Here is a 21159-nt window from a genome sequence, read left to right as displayed (position 1 = left end):
TATGGAACTTGTGGGGTGACATGTGAGGGGTGCAGTCATTATGTGTCAGGGGGCTCCATGGATATGGAACTTGTGGGGTGACATGTGAGGGGTGCAGTCATTATGTGTCAGGGGGCTCCATGGATATGGAACTTGTGGGGTGACATGTGAGGGGTGCAGTCATTATGTGTCAGTGGGCTCCATGGATACAGAGCTGGAAGGACTGAGCCCGGGCTCCTCTCACATCCTCCCCCCGGCTCCTCTATATACATATCTATAGATGACACTCCATACACACAGAACGCTCCGTGCCGACTCTCCCCTACCGTGTATCCCTTCTCCAGGTCACTGTCCTCATAGCGAAACGATGGAATGTAAACCTCCATCCCCTCTCCGCTCACAGCGCACACAGCCACATGGGCGGGCTCTGGAATGTCTCTGCGTGACGTCACTGCACGGACTCCGCCAGCTGGGGGAACACTGAGGATGAGCCATACGGGAGTCGTTGTCATGTGACGCGTCATGTGACCTCCGAGGAGCCCCCAGCCGGGAGCTGGAGCCCGGTGTTCCGTGAGAATTCTCACGGAACACCGGAAATGTTTGTACACAGAGCGGGGGTGGAGTGCCTGCTGTGTACTGCACATTGCTGGGGCGACCTTGGGGAGCTGGCTCGGATTGTGTACAAGGGGAGGGGGTGCAGGCATCTCAGGGAAGGCTGGGCCTTGCTCTGTTCTATTATCATACCATATGAATGCCAATGGCAGCCTGAACATGTGTATGGGGGGAGCTGCACTGCATCCTCCAGCTAGGCCCCCTGCCCACACTGATAGTTTCATTTAACCACTTCTGGACCAGAAGGATTTGCCCCCTTAATGACCAGACTATTTTTTGCTATTCAGCACTGCGTTACTTTAACTGACAATTGCGTGGTCATGCGATGCTGTACCCAAATAAAATTGATGTCCTTTTTTCCCACAAATAGAGATTTCTTTTGGTGATATTTGATCACCTCTGTGGTCATGGCTGCTGCTAGAAATGCTGGGGCCTGGTACAGCCTGCCTGACAAGCCCCACCCTGGCATAAATATAAAAGTGATATTATCTCAGTATAACCCCCCCCCCCCCCCCCTAAAAAAAAAACACTAATCAGCACATTCACCCTCTAAGCATAAACTGTGTCAGCAAGCCAATATTCTCCCCAAACAAAAATTCCCTCTCCAAGCACAAATCTTTGCTCCCCCAATCCCAGCTCAAATCCCACCCCAATTCCCCCTCTTATCAGAAATCTCACCCCTATCAGCCCCCCTATCCCAGCACACATTTCCCCAACCTTTCCTCCTAGCAATCCCCCCCCCCCCCCCCAATACCCACTCCCAGAACAAATCGCTCCTCTGAGCACCAATTCCCCCCCATCTCCCCTCCCAGCACCCCCCCCCCCCAGCACAAACCTCCCCCCAATCCTTCCTCAAATCCCCCAGCATAAAACATTCCCCCCAATTCCCCATTCTGGCTCAAACTTTCCTACTAGCACATATCCCCTGCCCCCCCACATCCCCATTATACTTTCTAGCATAGAGAGCTGCCAAGCCCCCCCCCCCCCTCTTGCAGAAACATCCCAGGCATAAATTATTTTCCCACTATTATTCCCCCTCTGCCCTCCTTGAGCACAATTTTACTGTAAGCTCCAATCCTCCCAACCAGTGGGAGACCACTGCAAAGCCAGGAGGAGGTGCGCTGCGTTGTGCTCTCCCCTATTGTCTGAACAACACTCATCCATACAGCACAGGAGACAGGATCGCTCTTACATTGCATCAGACTGTACACATACACACACACACACACACACAGTTTGATTACTGACCCCTACCAACATTTCCTGCTGTCAGGAGATGAGCAGCCTGTGGAGGAGGAAGGGTTTGGTAATCAAACTGTGTGTGTTTTTACAGCCTAATTTCCAAAAGTAGTTTCTGCACTACTTTTGGTGACTTTGGGGGCAATTTGAATAGACATCTGGGCAGGATACATAGATGTCTTTCAAATTCACCTAAACTCCCAGGATTTCAAGCCTGCGTTCAGTGTGATTGTACCCTAAGGCCTGTGCCCACAGAGGGCCTAGTGAAATTGTGTGTCCCAATAATAATAATAAACTTTATTTTATATAGCACATTTAAAGGTAGCTTCTCAAAGCACTTTACAAGGAAAACACAAGAAATAAACAGGATAACATAAAAGAAAATATATAATTACAGGAAAGCTTGTCTAAAGAAAAAAGTTTTTAGATTTGATTTGAATGAGTTTAGAGAAAATGACTCTCTGATGTTCTTTGGAAGTGAATTCCAGAGTTCAGGGGCATAGCAGAAGAAGGCTCTGTCTCCCATTGAGTGTAGGTGAGTAGAGGAGACACACAGAAGATCAGAATTTGAAGAACGGAGGTTACAAGGGGGGGAGTAAGTTGATAAAAGTTCAGGCAGATAAGCCATGAAAAGAACTATAGGTGTGCTAGAGGTTCTTAAAGTGGAGCTCTGTCTGAAAAAAAAATAAAAAGCAGCTACAAATGCTGTAGCTGCTGACTTTTAATATAAGGACACTTAGCTGCCCAAGGATCTCGCAATGTCGGCACCCCAAGCCAATTCATACATTGGCTTTGGTTGCAAGTGCCAATATTGCAAGTAAGGGAAACCGGCAGTGAAGTTTTCAGGCTTCACAGCTGGTTTCCTACTGCACATGCGTGATTTGCGCTGTGCTTTGTGAATGGTTCAGTCATCTTCTGGGAAGAGCACATGTCCCAGAAGGCAGCAGGGAGGAGGAGGATGGGCTGGATATGTCGTAGATCTCCATGTGGCATTGTAACCTGGAAGTGGGAGCGGGTACCTGTCAAAACCAGGTACCCCCCCCCAAAAAAAGTGCCAGATGTGGCAGTGGAGGGGGGGGGGAGGGTGCGAACAAGCGGTGCTTCCCCTTTTGAGTGGAGCTCTGCTTTAAAGTCTATGTGAAACTTGACGGGAAGCCAGTGCAAGGACACCAGTATAGGGGTAATATGGTCACCTGTTCCAGACCTAGTCAGGATTCTGGCTGCAGAATTGTGAACATATTGAAGTCGATTAATAGTGGATTCAGGTACACCAGGGAGTAGAACATTGCAGTATTAAAGTGGGGAGAACACAAATGTAATGATCAGCTTTTCAGCTACAGCGCTCTGTCCCTCTCCTGCGAGATCGACCCGACAGCGGCTTCTATGACCATGCTCTGCCCCCGTATGCGTTACGCCAATCCCTTGCTGACAAAGTTGTTTGATTGACGTAACACGTACAGGGGGCGGAGCCTGATCATGGAAGCCGCCGTCAGGTCAATCTCGCAGGAGAGGGACAGATCGATATAGGAGCTAATGATAGCCTGCACTGCTCAAGTGCCTTCTTTGTTAAGCCCCGTACACACGTACCAATGGTCGGCTTACAAATGTTCCTCTTTTCTCCCCGGGATGTCGGTGTCTGCTGAAAAGTGCAAAGACAGCACAAGGACAGCACAAGAATTTTGTCCGCCGACTGCAGAAGTGATGTCATGTAATGGTTAACTTTCCCTGTGTTTTCTATTTTCTGAGCATGCCCAGTCTTGCAAATCTGCGGTCTGTCGGCCGAATTGTGTACTGACAGGCGAACAATCGTCCGTTCTGGTGTCGGCATACAAAAATTTTCATGTTTGCAAGAAAGACTTTTGTCCGCGGATTGTGCGCAGACATCTGTCGGAGGCACCATACTAACACGCGTACAATCGGCAGATCCTTCGTCCACCGACGTTTGTATGCCGACGATCGGTACGTGTGTACGGGCCTTTAGTGTTCAATTGTCTGCATATTTTTGAGTAAAGCCATTTTTACAGAGAGCACTAGAGGGTACTCTTTTGTGTCTCCTATATATTATTGAAATCTATGCCTGCATATCTCTAATGCCCCGTACACACGTGCAGATTATCTGCAGACTTTTGTCTGCAGACTTACCATTTCTATGTAGTGCAAGGGCCTGCCGGATTGCATACAAATTGAAAGTGTTTAGGTTTGACCTCATATTATATGGTTTTGGTAAGTCTGCAGACAAAAGTCTGCAGATAATCTGCACGTGTGTATGGGGCATTAGTAAAGAGGAGGAGGGAGAAGACTGCTACCTTACCACACCGGACACCATTTTAGGTGTAAAAGCGTGTTTGACTTGTTGGAATATATGAGTCTTACATTAAGGTGAGCACAGAGTGGGACCCACTATCACCTGTGTGTGGATAGCGCACCAGCACTTTAATCTATTGGCACAGCACAGAAGGATTTTTTATCAGTTTATGGATTTCACATTTAAGCAAAATTTGCAGAGTTTTTATGAAATGAATATAATTGTTTATCACTTTTTACACTGAGGAATCACTGGATTTACTATTATTGATTTATTTAATATATATTGGTTTTATCAACTGGAAATGAATCACTTTATTCACTTTTATAATATTTTTTTTATTGTTGAATCATTCACTATTATTATTTTTTATGCATGATTTTTTCTTGTGATGAATATTTAATTGGTATTTATTCATACTTGTAGTGCAGAATTAATCATTTATCGGTCATAATTATTTATTTGCTATTGTGGTTTTGTGATTGTCATTTTTTCACTATATATTTACCTCTGGCGCTGCATTATTTATATATTTCATAATTTACTTAGCACCTCCTCCATTCAGTAAAAAATCACATCCTTATCGTTGAATGCAAGGGACTCTCATTGGAGGAGATGGAAACGAACATTACAATCTCCTTCTTCCTCCAGTCACAGAACAGTTTGCATTCAGTGAAAAGAATGAAAGACCGAAACATAATGTCCCAGAGGTGTTCTATTGGATTTTGGTCAGGCAAGCATGGGGGCCATTCAATGGTATCAATTCCTTTATCCTCCAGGAACTGGCAGCATACTCTCGCCACATTAGGCCAGACATTGTTGTGCACCAGGAGGAACCCAGGACCCACTGCACTAGTGAAGGGTCTGACAATGGGTCCAAAGATTTCATCCTGATACCTAATGGCAGTCAGGTGCCATTGTCTAGCCTGTAGAGGTCTGTGTGTCCCTCCATGGATATGCCTCCCCACACTATCACTGACCCACCACCAAACTGGTCATGCTGAACAATGTTACAGGCAGCATATTTTTCTCCACAACTTCTCCAGGCCCTTTCACGTCTGTCACATGTGCTCAGGGTGAACCTGCTCTCATCTGTGAAAAGCGCCAGTGGCAGACCTGCCATGTCTGGTGTTCAATGGTAAATGCCAATCAAGCTCCATGGTGCTGGGCAGTGAGCACAGGGTCCACTAGAGGACGTTGGGCCCTCAGGCCACCCTCATTAAGTCTGTTTCTGATTTTTTGTTCAAAGACATTCACACCAGTGGCCTGTTAGAGGTCATTTTGTAGGGCTCTGGCAGTGCTTATCCTGTTCTTCCTTGCACAAAAGAGCAGATCCGGTCATGCTGATGGGTTAGGGACCTTCTATGGCCCTGTCCAGCTCTCCTAGAGTAACTGCCTGTCCCCTGGAATCTCCTCCATGCTCTTGATACTGTGCTGGGGGACACAGCAAACCTTCTAGCAATGGCACGTATTGATGTGCAATTCTTGAGTTGAACTGCCTGTGCAACCTCTATAGGGTAAATGTACAAAATATCGGCCCAAACAGATACTTTGTGACCAAAATATCGTCATCGGCCCTGAAAAAACCATATCGGTCTATACCTACTGCATACTGTGGTTCTATCTGCCAGCCCTTGTGATTGTAGCCTGTGGAAGCTGGCAGATGGGACAACAGAGGACAACCAGGGATATGACAGTCCCAAAAGTGTCAGATGAAGATAAATGTTCAACCAGCACAGCTCCCTAACATAGCAAAGATCAGCAGCAGTGTGGGAGGTGGAACAGGTTAAGTATCCTATTCTAAAGAAAGTAATAATACCTTCTTATGAATGATGAAGCATTATTCTAAATACTTGCCGGTTAGTCAGTGTATTCTGCAATTCCATATAACATGCCAATAGAGCTGTATCCTATGTGGCTGTTACTGGCAGTTAGAAAGCTTGCAGTATTTTTATTCATTATTGAAAGAGGGAGGAAAAGCTGAGATGGGAGCCGTTTGTATAACTGCCCACATGTCAAGCCACACTTCTGTTTGACAGTAATATTAGGTGCCTGAAAAACTATTGGCAACTAGAAGAAGACAGAAGGGAAGTTCATGAATGATAACGCAGGAAGGAGTAACCTGGTCCGCAATCAGTGTAAAGTCAGTTCCTGTAAAATTAGATTGTGGCATTGGCACTGATACAACCCAGCATTTCTTCACGGTGATGTGGCTTCCATGTTTCCTCATGCCTTATGAATTGGTGGTTTTAAAAACCTGTACTCCCACAGCATTAGATCCAGGTATTCACCCCAAGGCAGTGTTACCAAGCAAGTGCACAACAAACACAGAATGCAGTAATGAGTATGCAGGGAGTGTTTACATTACGTTTCTATATTTTTCTTCTGGATGCAGTTTGTGAAATATTACACAATTTTGAGTAGTGTTTAAAAACCCAAAAACAATCTATATAGCTCAGTGGGAAAGAGACCTTTGTGAGCGAAATCGACTTGGCGGACTGAAGTGGGGCCTGGTCTTCTGTAACCAAATGCTCATTTAACACAGCCACCTTGGAGGCAGCTTATAAAGTGTTCCTACATTGGTATTGGGTCCCTGCCCGCATCACCCATGCCAATCCATCCTACAGTGACCGCTGCTTCCAGGGTTGTGGCCATTGGGGTGATGTCATTCATATATGGTGGAAAAGTCCTAGACTAACTGGCTTTTGCTCCGGTGTATATGGCCGCTTATTTACATTGTTTTATCAGCCTATACCCAAAAAAAAAAGCCAAGTTTGCCTTATTATGCTTCCCAAGTCCGGGCCTATTCGCTTATCAACGGAAGCGTGGCTCCTACCTGTTTCTGCTTCCTGCATTGCACTGTTACAACATAGTAGCATTTGTCAACCCTATCTGACAATGCTAGTGTGGTTCAGCCATCTCAATAACTACTTGCCCCCCGCCCACGGTAGATTTACTGCAGGAAGGTGGTACAGGCAAGCCCGGCAACGTGCTTGTATTTTGCTTCCAGGTTTAGGGCACACACGCCCATGCCACTGCCAAAATGTGCCATAGGACCAGTTTAGCAGCTGATATCAGCCAATGATTTTGGCTGAAGGCAGCTGATTGGCTGTGTGTTTACAAAAACACAGAACTCTCTGTAGTGTGAACAGCAATCTGGCTGTTTCTTGCAGGGAGAAAAAACAGCCAAATACTAAAGTAAATGCAGCGCATAGTGCACACATTACAAATTGTTAGGCACACAGTTAACACCTTCCCAGCCATTGTCATTAGCACAGTATTATTACTGATCACTGTATTAGTATCACTAGCGACATCATTGTCAATTAGCACCAGATTGCCTGTCACGCTAGAAGTCGCTGATCAGAACTATTAGAGTAAAGCATCTATAGCTGCGTAAACTACAGTACATATACCATGGTTTGTAGACGCTATAACTTTTGCACAAACCAGTTGATATACACTTAATAGGTTTTCGTTTTTTTTTTTTTTTTTTTATTAGTAATATTTTATAACAGAAAGTAAAAAAATATCATTTAAATTTTCAGTCTTATCGTTTAGATTGCAAAAAAAACCCAGTGGTGATCTAATACCACCAAAAGAAAGCGCTATTTGTGAGAAAAAAAAAAAAAAGATAAAAAGTTAATTTGCATACAGTGTTGCATGATCGTGATAAAGTTGTATACTCAGTAAGTGATTAAATCAGCTGGTAAAAAGGATTAAAAAACTGAGGTTTTAATATCACTTTGAATAGGACATTATATAAAATAAATAAAATCTATTTCCTGTCTGGCTAATAACATCCAGAACGCCACTGTGCCACTATGAGCAAAAAGGTGTGTTACCGGCCAGATCACCAGGTAAAAACAGATGTAAAATGCCTACAAAGGAAAGCCCATGCAGCCACCACATCTAAGGATTGTTAAGATAAAATGGATTTTACCCCCTTCCTGACCAGGGGTATTTTGCGATTGTTTTTTTAACGCGTAATGGCGGCGATCTGCGATTTTTTTGCGGTATTGCGGCGGACAGATCGGACCCTTGACTGACATTTTTGACACTTTTGGGGTTTCCAGTGACATTTCTACAGTAATCAGTGCTATACATATGCACTGTTACTGTAAAATTACACTGGCAGTGAAGGGGTTAACTTTATTTGAGAGGGAGGGGCTGTGTGTCCCCCTAGGGGCGTGATTCTAACTGTGATTGACTGTGGCTTGAGCTGTAGGAACAATGATCAACGGTCCTACATAGTAGAACCGTATGATCATTGTTTTTACACAGGGGAGAATGACAGGCGGCTTGTTTACACTAGCCGCCTGCCTTTCTCCCTCTCCCCCGACGATCGCTGAGTGACCGGCGGACGTCAGGTCCGCCGGTCACACGCGGGGGGGGGGGGGGGTCCGTGACCGCGCGCTCGCTCCCCAGAGCCTCACAGGCTAGTGGCGTATATATACGTCACTTTGCCTGTTAGGGGCTGACCGCCGCAGTATATGTACTTGCGGCGGTCGGCAAGTGGTTAATTCCACTTAAAGTGGTTCTAAAGGCAGTTTTTTTTTTTTTGCCTTAATGCATTCTCTGCGTTAGGGTAAATGGTAAATATGTTCTTTCTGCAGCCCCCCCCCCCTATACTTACCTGACCCCAATCTAGACCCAGCAATGTGCACAAGAGCAGCATGACTCCTCTGGCTTTCCTCACTGGCTCAGAAGCAGCAGTGGGAGCCATTGGCTTCTGCAGTTGTCAATCGCAGCCAGTGAGGAGGGGGTGGGGCCGCACTGTGTGTCAATAGACACTCAGAGCATGGCTCTGAAGCAAGCTGCCATGAGTGCCCCCCCCCCCTATAGCAAGTGGCCTACTATGGGGGCACTCAGCAGGGAACTTGAGAGGAGGATCTGGGCTGCTCTATACAAAACCATTACACAAAGCAGGTAAGTATTCATTTTTTTGGTTTGCTTTACAGTTTTGCTTTACAAGCACTTTAAGTATAAGTAAAGTGTAACAGAAGGCAAAATTAGTTTGAGAGGGATTAGAACCCCTGTCATTTTTTATTGATGCCTGAACCCTCATTAAGGAGACCCACCCTCTATTTGTCATGACGATTATCACAGTCAAAATCCCAAATTGTGGGCTGTCAGAACAGAAAGCAGTACAAAAATGTATTCCTGCTCCTTAACCACTTACCGCAAATTGACGTAGCCCTATGCAGGGTGCAATAAATGGCTGTACCGGGGTGATGCCTGTAGCTAGAGGCATCATCCCAGTACCATTTTTTAGAGCCGGCGGCCAGCTTTCAGGCGGTAATGACCGATGCAGCTCGGAAGCCGCTCGATTATGACCCCAGCGAGCGGGAGGGGAACGCCCCTCCCACCGCCTTCTGTGGCTCTGCCTGGGTCTCCCTTCCCACCGGGAGACCCGAGCAACCAGCCCGCGCGAATGCGGCTTCGATCGGGTCTCCAATTACATAACCCGGAGGTGGCATCCATGATGTCACGTCCGGTTACTCAGCTGCTAAAGGCAGCAATAAAAGTGATCAGATTTTTTTTTTTTCTTAAACCTGTGCTAAAATGTAAAAAGAAATTAAATAAATAGGGGGAAAAAAAAAAAAAACAATGTTAACCGCCCCCGTGAGCTCGCGCACGAAAGAAAACATACGGAAGTCGCGCCCGCAAATTAAATCGCTGTTCAAACCACACATGTGAGGTATCGCCGCGATCGCCAGAGCGAGAGCAAAAATTTAAAAAAGCTACTCTCTAACTCTAAACTGGTAACCGCTAAAACATTTTTAAAGCGTCGCCTATGGAGATTTTTATTGACCGTAGTTTGTCGTCATTTAGCGGGTGTGTGCAATTTTAAACTGTAACATGTTGGGTATCTATTTACTCGGCGTGACATCATCTTTCACAATACAATATACAAAAAAATGGGCTAATTTTACGGTTTAGTTTCTTTTTTCTTAAATGCCGTGAAATTTAATTTTTCCAAAAATATGCCGTTTGAAAGACCGCTGTGCAAATACCGTGTGACAAAAAATATTGCAATGACCGCCATAGTATTCTCCAGTCTTTGCTAAATAATATATATATATATATATATATATATATATATATATATATATATATATATATATATATATATATATATATATATATATATATATATATAATTTTCTAGAAAACAATACTGATTTTTAACTTGTAAACAACGTGTCAAAAAATGGGCTCAGTCCTTGAGGCTCGGTTCACATATATGCGATGCGGGAAGGCTGCGAATTCGCAGCCTGTTCCCGCATCGCACACGCAACCCCGGCAGTTCACACTGCCATATGCGATACGCTGGGGGTGTCAATGTAATCTTAACGACACCCCCAGTTTGATCGCATATCGCAGTGCGATCGTGCAGCTCGCACAGGATCGGATCGCACAAGTGTGAACCGCTGTGCGATCCGATCCTGATGCGGCTAGAAAAAAGGGTCCTGTGCGTGTTTGGTGCGGCTGCGGTGCGAATTTAGCCATACAAACTGTATGGCTAAACTCGCACCGCACAGCCGATCGCATGTAATGTCGGAGCAGTGCGCTCCGATATTACATGCGAACCCCGCACACGCACAAGTGTGAATCGGGGCTCAGTGATTAATTTGAGTTCAAACAATGTAGTCCAATGCACAAAATAAATGACCATACCCATGTCCAATACAGAGTTTATCAAAGAGCTGCAACGTAATTTTCAATTAAATTATAGAATTACAGTAGAATGTATATAGGAGCCTTTTTTTACACTTTTTTAAGGCTCATGCATCTAAAGGGGCATCTGGCATTTTTTTTTTTTTTTTAATGCCCCTGCACTCTCCTCTATGTAAGCCTATATGTCCATATGTGCACAAAGACTTTCAGAGGAGTTTGGAGGCATAAGTTAAGGGGCAGTAAAAAAAAAAAAAAAACAAAAAAAAAACAAAGAAAAAAAAAACAAAGAAAAAAAAAAACTGCCTGTGCGTCCTTGGGCTGTAAAAACGCAAAACACGACTTAACTAAAGGCGCTGACGCTCAAAAACGTAGCGCGCGCATGAAAACTATTTAAAACCGTGGCAAAAAGAGCATTTTTAACACTGCTTTTTCCTGACAGCAGCGCTGGCGTTGTGCTTAAAAACTGCTCCAGCATTTAAACTGAAAGTTAAATAGCAGCATTAGAAATAGGTCTCTTAGTAAAGAACAGTTGCTTTCCACTGGTAATATTACATTCATTGGATGGTCTATACATATTTATAGAATTTTCATTACACTGAATGTTTTTCTGTCTGCATATTTCAGTGGCTCAGGGAGAAAAAGGACTCGCATTTCTTATACTTGTTTAGTCAGCCAGCATATTTGCCATATCCAGTTACTGCTGTTTAATTTTAATTAGCCAAAAATAGTCATCTGCACCCAAGTTTACCTTCTACTGCACAGACAAGTCATATCAATCATCCATGTCCTCTTTCAATAATTTAATGCAAAAATAAACCAAACCATTTTTTTCTGCTGTGAGGTTTAAAAAATATATTATGAAAGCGCAATTACAACCATGTGATAATCAGTAAACCGCTTTTGCAATATAGAAAGCACGGCCATTAAACTAAGGTCAATAGGTCCACTTAGTTTACTTTAGCTTAAGCATAAGAGGTTTCTATTTCTATATAGGAACAACTATACTTTTACAAAAAAAAAAAAAATAAAATAACCACCCAAGCCCCCCTGGGATAGCTGAATACCCAAGGTTTTGGGAGAATGTGCTCTTGCACAGTGCCTCTAGCGTATGGCAATGGAGCCATCATAGGCATAAGGCTATCCTTTATATAAGATAGGGCCAGGGACTATTCATAGGATTCAGATATATTGGGCAGACTAGATGGGCCAAATGGTTCTTATCTGCCGACGCATTCTATGTTTCTATCAGAAAGTTGTCCATATCAGTGGTCCTATAGAAGTATAATCTTTTTCTTCCAATTTTTTTTTTTTGCTTTTGCAAAAGTATGACGTTTAATATTTTATATTTAAAAAAAAAAAATAAAATAAATAAAAGGGAACATTTAGGACTGTAATGGAGCCTAAAACCTTCTCCTGCACAGTGATTCAGTATAGACTTGAATTTGGCTGTAATGCAAGCGTTTATACCTAATACTGCTCCATTGCCCCATGGAACCACGCCTCTATCAGCTGATGGAGGTGTGGTTTTGCCTCTGAAACCGTTTTTGATTGGCTACTAGCACCCAGGCTTTTGACAGCTCCATCAGTTCTCCTGGGGGTTCTTGCGGTGACTGACAGCTTCTCTGGATCTGATCACCAGCATCTACTGCCTCTCCATGATCCCAGGGGTTCCAGTCGGGACTATTACCACTACTGATGGCTTCACATGAAGCTAATTCTAAGCCTGTTTCACACTAAAGCTTGGGAGTGAATTACCATTGATTTTTATACATTTTATATGAATAAAATCTTGAACTATTGGCAGCCTGGAGCCTCTTCTCTCCCCTAAAAAAAAAAAGCCCCTCCCTCATTTTAGTTGTTTTCATTTGTTGACAAAAATGATGTCGAAAATATTTTCAACAAAATTAACACTGATCCTCATTCAGTAAAACTGCAAGGGTAAATTTTCTTGCAAAGTGGAAATTTATGTTGCCAAGTGAACAGCCTATACTTTTTTAGAAAATCAACCCCACTCAGTACCATAAAAAGTCTCTGTATTGGATTTTCCAATGCAATAAGACAACATTCCCCACAGTGGGTATTGCCCTTCCTTTTGGGACTCTATTTCTTGTATCCCGTGGTCCTACAGGAAAATATGGGATTATTCCGGCTGATGACGACCTAGAGGTTTTCTGGAGACACTTGCTTTCTGGCTAAGCATTTCTATACTGCTTTATTGGAGGAAGAATGTTATTTGAATTTTCTCCCCCTGTGGTCAGTGGTGGTACAACATCCGCACGTTTGTATTGTAACCTCACGTTTATATGTAGATACACAATTCATGTAACCATTGTCATTTCTCCATTATAGAGTTGGGAATAGTCCCTGATGATGAATAGAACTACAAGTTCAGATCACATTTTGAAACGCGTTGGATCTTCCCTCCACTTGGGGTTTATTGCACTATGTCATGTGTTGTAACAGAGGCGTAACTAGAACCTTCAGGGCCCCGATGCAAGAAACCACGAAGGGCCCCCCAAACCCCTGGCCGGGCCCTTCCCTTCAAGCCCGGGGCTTTTCCCACTAATCCTGGGGCTCTTTACTCTCATTGCATGGCCTTTTATTATGGTCCCGCAGCAGGATCCTTTCACGAGTTCTGCAGTGGGCACCCTTCCTGCAATCTTGGGGCCTCTCCACAATGGTGCAATGCCAGGGCCCGGTTGCAAGTGTGACCTTTGAGATCCTGGAAGTTCACCCACTGGTTTGCTACTGGGCCCCCTGGAGCATGGGGCCCGGTAGCAATTGCAACCCCTGCAACCCCTGTAGTTACGCCCCTGTGTTGTAACTATTGTTAATGTTAGGAGCTTTTTGCTCCATCACTTTTTAAGATTTGTTTTTTGTGAATTTGTTTAAATAAAATTTTGATGGATTTTATATTACCTTCCGTTTTTATTGCCCATAAAATCCCACCTAGAGGAGAAATTATTCTATAATTCTTGCTTATTATGGGATGGTGGCAATCACTACCTTATATGGTTTGAGATACATTAAGTTGATTGCTACACATACTTAAAGTGGTTGTAAAGGCATGACTTTTTGTTACCCTAATGCATTCCTTGCAGTAAGGTATTAAATGTCCCAGTAATTGTATCGCATCACCCCCCCCCCCCCAATTACTTACCAGAGTCCCTCGCTCGATTCAGGGTTGTGCCTATCTCCAGCAGCTCTTTCCCTGTATTTATAGGACAGAGAGGCATCTCCAGCTATCACTCAAATTTGTGAACAGAGTGGGGGTGGGTCGAACCATGGTGTGTGCATCTATGGATGCACACAGCCTGGCTTGGGAGCGAGCCCGTGTGTGCCTGTGGGGGTGGGACCGCAAAAGCGGAGGTTCGGGGCCACTTTGTGCAATACCATTGCACAGAGCAGGTAAGTAGAACAGGTTTCTTACATTTTGCCTTTACAACTACTTTATTACATATACATAACACGATAAAATAAAAACAGATGTGCTACAAACACAAAAATGAGCATTTCACAAGGAATATACCTTTAATATTATAATCACAAAATCATAATATCTGTACAGGAATGTGTAAGTGAACATTTATAAATGCAACAATAATTTGCTTCATAAAGATAAGGTAAATTTAATTTGACAGAATTGATTTTTCAAAGAAAATACTTCAAAGTAAAACTTTCTTGCCTTCATCTGCACTTGTTAAATGCAAAATAGTAAGACACATTAGTGTTCAATTCAGCAAAATATTGCAGAATATCATGCTACAGTCCATTGGAATGGGTCAGGACATGCAGCACTCTTATTAAAACGCAATAGTATATAAAAAGAAGCCACATGTTAATAAAATATAGAGTGGTTTATCTTGATATTTTCTTTGTTTTAAACATAATTTTATTGTGGAATGCGATGAATATGAATTGATAAACTGAGCGTGGAATATTCTTCATCTAAGCTATAGCTTTGGCTTCAGGTAGAAAGGCTTCCCAATACTTTATGAGCTATGGAAAAAAAAGAAAGACAAAAGTTACATTTTTTTTAAACTTAATCACATATCAAACTTATATAAAAGTATAGCAAACTCTTTAATAAACATCTGCTACTTAACTTCAAGAATAACCTGTAACTTCTAATCTGTTATGTTATTCATTAGTCTGAGGAAAGTTACAAAGTTATCTAGTTTCAGGTCTACTGTCCTTAAAAACTGGCTGCTGAACTCTTGGATGAGATACTTGAATAAAATGTATATTTTAAGGCAACTTTCCTATATTCCTTTCCACTCCTAAATAAAGCAATATCAATTAATTAGAGAGGAAAAAAAGAACAAGGATTGACAGAGTTATGCAGATGGGAGATCCTGGAAAAAGGGTTTCTCAAATAGGTCCAGAGGTTGCTGTATTAAGGATCTAATTTTAATAACCACAAGTGTAAGGAGCATTTTCCCCACTGAATAGAATACTAATGTATCATAAGCTGTAGATGGAATATTTTTTAGCAGGGGTTCCCTGAGCCCAGAAGGTTATCTCAAGGGTTCCTTGGTGTTGAAAAGGTTGAGAAAGGCTGTCCTAGAATATACACTACAAGCCTGACCCTCAGCTGAGCCAAGACAAGAAATAAAGGTAATGCATGCAGTGCAGGCTCCAGGTTCAGTATCTTCACCCCTCTCTTCAGAGGTGCTTGGAGGCCCAAAATTTGTGGCCTTCAAATCTGCAAAATCCAAACATTCTTGGTAGCAGTAAAGGCTGGCCCAGCCCTCCCGCAATTCCTTTCAACTAGTGAGGCTGTCCATCATGGTGATGGGCCAATAGCGAAGTACAGAGGGTGGAAAGGCCACCCTTCAACTCATCCAGGAGTGTCAGTTCTGGCAGATTAGAATGCTGAAGGTTTAAAGAGTCCCTTAAAAAAAAATTCAGTATGAATTGAGGAATTTTAACCTCTTTTTAAAAAAGAAAAAAAAAAACTGAATAAAAGACACTGCAAGAGGAAAGTAATGAACTGCTTTCCCACTGCATGATGGGATGGAGAGAGGAGCTACATTTAGTGCCATTTATATAAAGCGTTTAGGATTCTGTAATAATTTTGTATTAATCATGCGTGCCACAAACACATTTGTTACTGTAAGTATGGATGTAGTTTTTAGGATGCAAACTTGTGGTCGACACTGGTTGTAGACCTCTTCCTCCTCCCCTTTCCCTTCCTGGTCACTGTGGGCCTAAGATCCAGTCACTTCAATATAAGTAGGTGGAGGGGTCAAGCATACCAGTTCTGTTCTGAAAAAAGGGGGCTTGTCCCCCAAAACACATCAGCTGGTGTTATCCACTTGACCCTGGAATTCCATAGATGGGCTTGCTTTTTGTTCCTGCTTTGTACAACACTGTTATTCGCAATGGTTTTGGGAGTATATTTTATATCTTACTTTTTAATACATGTTATGTTATGAATGCACTAGGTGTTTGCACCCTTTGTTTTTTATTGTTTGTGCAGTTTCAAGGTTCCCCAATCGAGGGCTGAAATGCCTAAATTATTCGATCCGGGTTGTATAGTGGCCACCATTATCAGAAGTACCATGTTCAGCTTCTTTGGGAGTTGTTAGTAATACGGCATCAAGTGTTTAATTCTTTTAGTCCCCTTGTTGGATGTCATATGTGGCAGTGACCACAAAAAGTTGACTTCGGTGCTTTTGACCTCTCAGCTACAAAACTGGCTTACTAGCCCAGGGAAGTGAATGTGGATGGTCTAGATCAGAAGAGTGGGGTGAGTTTCTAGATAAGTGTAAATGTATTTCCCCCAATCAGACAGACGCATACACCTGTAGGGGTTCAAGCACCCTGCTTAACCTAAACTGAGGTTTTTGGGACTTTGCGCTTTTTATGCATTAGACAAACTAGGTGCATTTTTAAAACAGATTTTTCCTCTCAGGAGAAATAGCATTTACAATAAACCAGTGTGCATGAGGCCAATATTACAAATTACCTATTTCACCTTGATTCGATTGTCTAGGATCCGACCCTCCTATACCCCACCGTGTCCATGTTTGAATGCCCCAGGTACGTTTTATAATTTTTTATGGGCCTGTCCTACAGTTCATGGATTCTAAACACAGGTAATTAAATTCCTGCACGATTAAATGGGATCCCCATGGTCTCTGCACCCTAAACAATGTCTGTAAGGGTTTTTTTCTCGGACCCTGACAAATTTATGAAAGTGTTTTTTACACAAGACTTTGCAGCCAGGAATCTGATGGCATGTGACTGGATGCAAGCGCACATGCTAGTGCTTCCTCCTACTTTTCAGGCTTGGGTTGTCGGAAGCTAACACAACCCTCCCCTTTAAGAAGTCAATTTATGTCCATAGGGGTTGCTCCTCCTAATATCATAAAAAGTGTGGGACCGCTGGTTACAACACCCTGAAATATTTGCCCTAATGGGTTCTAAAATAGTATCCTCTTCTAATTTTACCGTGTAGCAGTATTGTCCTCTCATTTGGTATAGTTATCGTTTAATACAACAACCATGTCTATGTATCTAGAGAAGATGTCTTTCATTGGTCCTGCATGCTCTGTTTTGTTAATACTTGCAACTGTACTAACATCTGTACATCCTTTTGCACGTTCGGCCTTTCTACACCAATAACCAATTTGTAAATCACAAATTGTCTTGTTTTGTATTGTATTTTAAATTTCTGATATAACCTTTAAATGCAAAAAAAAAAAAAAAATGTTGCTTCTGCACTCTCATACCCATGCTTCCCACTGTTTGTAAAATAGTGTTCAGTAAATCCCTTATTTTTAACCACTTCATGCAAAATATCACATACTTGTACGTCATTTTGAGGAAGTGGTTGTACCGGGGCGTGATGCCTCAAGCTGCATACATCACCCTGGTTTTAACCGTTTTTTTAGAGCAAACAGTTGGCTTTCAAGTGCAAACAACTGATGCCGCTAAGCAGTCGCTTGGTCATTATCACAAGCAGCGGGAGAGGGGCTGTCCCCTCACCCCCCTCCCGCCACCGCTTCCCCTGGCTGGCCAGATTCCCCTGGCTTCTTTCAAGTCTCCAATCTAGTAACTCGGAAGTCAAGTCCCAACGTTACGTCCGGTTTACTCGGCACCGATTTGAAAAATCCAAAGTATTCAAAAACGCAGATTTTGACATTTGAATACTTTGAAGTGCAGAGGAGGGGATTGGGATCTTTTAGACACCAGATCCTTCCATGAAGAGTACCTGTCACTGTCTATTACTGTCACAAGGGATGTTTTCATTCCTTGTGACAGCAATAAAAGTGATATATATATATATATTTTTTTTTTTATTTTTTTTAAAAAGGGACAGTCTAAAAATAAATAAAAATTAAAAAGATAAATAAGGAAAAAAAAAATGTAAACAGTCCCTGTGTGCCAAAGAAAACGCATACGTAAGTCCTGCCCGCAAATGTAAACAGTGTTTAAATCACACATGTGGGGTAAGCACCGCGATTGTTGAAGAAAAATAAATTATTCTAGCAAAAGACCTCTAAAGTAACTAAAAGTTACCTCTTAACTCACTCTATGGTAACCGTTAAAAATTTTCTAAGTGTCGCCTATGGAGATTTTTAAGTACCGTACTTTGTCGCCATTCCACGAGTGCATGCATTTATAAAGCGTGACATGTTAGGCATCTATTTACTCAGCGTAACATCATCTTTCACAATATAAAAAAAATTGGTAGAACTTTAGTTTCTTTTTTGTTTTAAAAATTCAGTGAAGTGTGTCCTCTTTAAAGAAAGAAATTGTGTTTGAAAGACCTCTGCTCAAATACCGGGAGACAATAGTGCAATGACTGCCATTTTATTCTCCAGATTGTCTGCTAAAAATATATATATAATTTTTGGGGGTTCCAAGTAATTTTCTAGAAAAAAATACGGATTTTTTTTAACTTGTAAGCAACAAATGTCAGAAATAGGCTTGGTCTTTAAGTGGTTAAAATTAGCTTCAGTGGGATCACATGATCTCTAAGCATCCGCTACAATGAAACAGGGGAGCAGGAGCTTCCAGATCACATAACCACATGGAAGTGGATTAAAAAAAACAAACAAAAAAATGCGATTTACTGAGCACTATTTTTGCAGTAGGTGGCGCGAGTATGCTGCCCGCTCCATGTCACCCTTTCACTGCCCTTCCAGCTGCAGCACTGCCCCCCTCGTTTCCTGGTTTTACAGGAGACACTGAGGGCAGTGAAGCCATAGGCACTGCTGTCAGGAGGGAGTGGGAGAGTGGATTACCGGCACTGTGTGTGTCTATGGACTTACACAGCCTAGCTCAGGAGTGCACATACATGGGTACTTGCTTAGCACCCAGATGCCTAAGTGACACGCAGAGGAGGCAGAAGGTGGCAACGCCAGAATGGCACTGCCTGAAGTGGTAAGAGACCACGCTGCAAAGAGCCAGTATTTTACCCCCCCTAAAAAACACCTTTATTATCACTTTAATTTCTACTTTATGGATTTGTGGAAATACACTCTTAACCACTTGCCGACTGCCGCACGGCTATTTACGTCGGCAGTCAGCCCCTCACAGGAAGAGCGACGTAGGGCTACGTCGCTAGCCTGTAAGGGTTTTGGGAGCGAGCGCAAATGCCGCCGGAGGAGCGCTCCCGCGCGGTCACGGACCCCCCCTCGCGTGTCCACGGCGGACCCGATGTCCGCCGGGCACTCGCTATCGTCCGTGAAAGCTGGAGAAAGGCAGGCGGCTAGTGTAAACAAAGCTGCCTGTCAGTTCTCCCTGTGTAAGAATGATGATCAAACGGTTCTATGTAGGACCGTTGATCACTGTTCTTACACATCAAGCCACAGCCAATCACAGTTAGAAGCACGCCCTTAGGACACACTTAACCCCTCCCTCTCCAATACAGTTAACTCCTTCACTGCCAGTGTCATTTTTACAGTAACAGTGCATATATATAGCACTGATTACTGCAGTAACCCCAAAAGTGTCAAAAATGTCAGTCAAGGGTCCAATCTGTCCACCCCAATGTCGCAGTCCCGCAAAAAAAAAAAAAAAAAAATTACAGATCGCCATTACGCGTTCAAAAAAAAAAAAAAACAACAAAAATCTTTCCCTTTGTTAGTAAACGAAATAACTTTTGCGCAAACCAATCAAAATACGTTTTTTGCGATTTTGTTTACCAAACATATGGCAAAAAAAAAATTGGCCTAAAAGGTTAAAAAATTTTGATTTTTACATTTTTTTGGGGGAATTTTATATAAAAAAAATGTGGAAAATATTGTTATTTTTGCAAAATTGACGCTCTTTTTTTGTTTATAGCACATGATCAAAAAAAAAAAAAAAATCGCACAGGTGATCAAATATCACCAAAAGAAAGCTCTGTTTGTGGGGAAAAAAAAAGGACGCCAAATTCGTTTAGGTACAGCGTCGCACGACCGCGCAATTGTCCGTTAAATTCACGCAGTGCCGAATCGCAAAATAGGCCCTGGTCAGGAAGGGGGTAAAATCTTCCGGGGCTTAAGTGGTTAAAATAAAACAGGACCATCCATGTCACTTGGTGTTCAACCATTTAAGTTTTTAGAACCCAGTGACATCACTTCCCTGCTATCACTGTAATGGACATCACACAAGCGGCTTTCTTCATTGTTTATGGATAAACATACAGTACACAGAGAGATAACACCAGAGAATGCGGGTTTCAGATCTACCTGTTGCTGTGTTTGTACTAAAGATTCTAAATACTTGATAATAACTGTTTTGAAGTCTTTCACTCGATCTTTCTGCATGAAAGAAAAGAAAAACATGATTTATTAAATGTAAAAGAAAACAGACAAGTATACAGATATTTACAGGTCATGTATAAAAGAATCATCCCTTCTACCTTCCATCTCTTAGAAGAATTTTGTTCAAAAGCTCTCATTTTAAGAAGGTTTGTTCCATTTTCTAATTGTTAGGGGGGTCAAATTGGCATTTGCTGGCAAACCGTTGCAGCGCACTATTCAAGCGGTGAAAGCAGGTGGTGAGAAGGCAATTTAAACAACTCTCCACTGCCTGTCAAATGCTCTCTGAAGAATGATCCAAACATGGAATGCTCTTCAGAGAGCAAAGCTGGTGTTACAGCCCATTCACACTGCCGCGACAGGATTTTGTGGGGCGACCTGTGAAGTTATAATTGAAGTCAATGCAAGTCGCACCGAGGTCGCCCCAAAGTAGTACAGGACCCTTTTTCTAAGTCGGAGCGACTTGTGTCGCTCCTATTAGAACGGGTCCTGTGCTAATCAATGGCGAGCGACCTACCGCGACTTGTCAGGCGACCAAGTCGCCTGACAAGTCGCGCTAGTGTGAATGGACCCTTAATAACAGTG

The 21159-nt window shown here is 42.7% G+C and overlaps 2 protein-coding genes across 3 annotated transcripts in view; both read right to left on the bottom strand.

Moving 5' to 3' along the window:
- Positions 1 to 503, bottom strand: part of SNX24 (sorting nexin 24) — a gene marked incomplete at its 5' end in the record, with an annotated part of 240290 nt that extends 239787 nt beyond the window's left edge. The window contains one exon of the mRNA XM_082253324.1: positions 306 to 503. Within this exon, the coding sequence (XP_082109450.1) occupies positions 306 to 503 (198 nt within the window). The remainder of the gene's footprint in view (positions 1 to 305) is intronic.
- A 13819-nt stretch (positions 504 to 14322) lies between these two features.
- The window catches only part of SNX2 (sorting nexin 2), a 107941-nt gene continuing 101104 nt past the window's right edge, over positions 14323 to 21159 (bottom strand). For both annotated transcript variants that reach the window (XM_082275243.1, XM_082275244.1), the window contains 2 exons: positions 20503 to 20574; positions 14323 to 14815 (listed from right to left, as the gene is read on the bottom strand). In XM_082275243.1, coding sequence (XP_082131369.1) covers positions 14765 to 14815; positions 20503 to 20574 — 123 coding nt within the window. In that variant the 3' untranslated portion in view covers positions 14323 to 14764. The remainder of the gene's footprint in view (positions 14816 to 20502; positions 20575 to 21159) is intronic.

The sequence above is a fragment of the Pelophylax lessonae genome (genome assembly GCF_965119305.1).
Source record: "Pelophylax lessonae genome assembly, chromosome: 1".
Taxonomy (NCBI): domain Eukaryota; kingdom Metazoa; phylum Chordata; class Amphibia; order Anura; family Ranidae; genus Pelophylax; species Pelophylax lessonae.
Note: the sequence above shows the minus strand (reverse complement) of the source record. Positions and strands in the feature narration are given on the sequence as shown.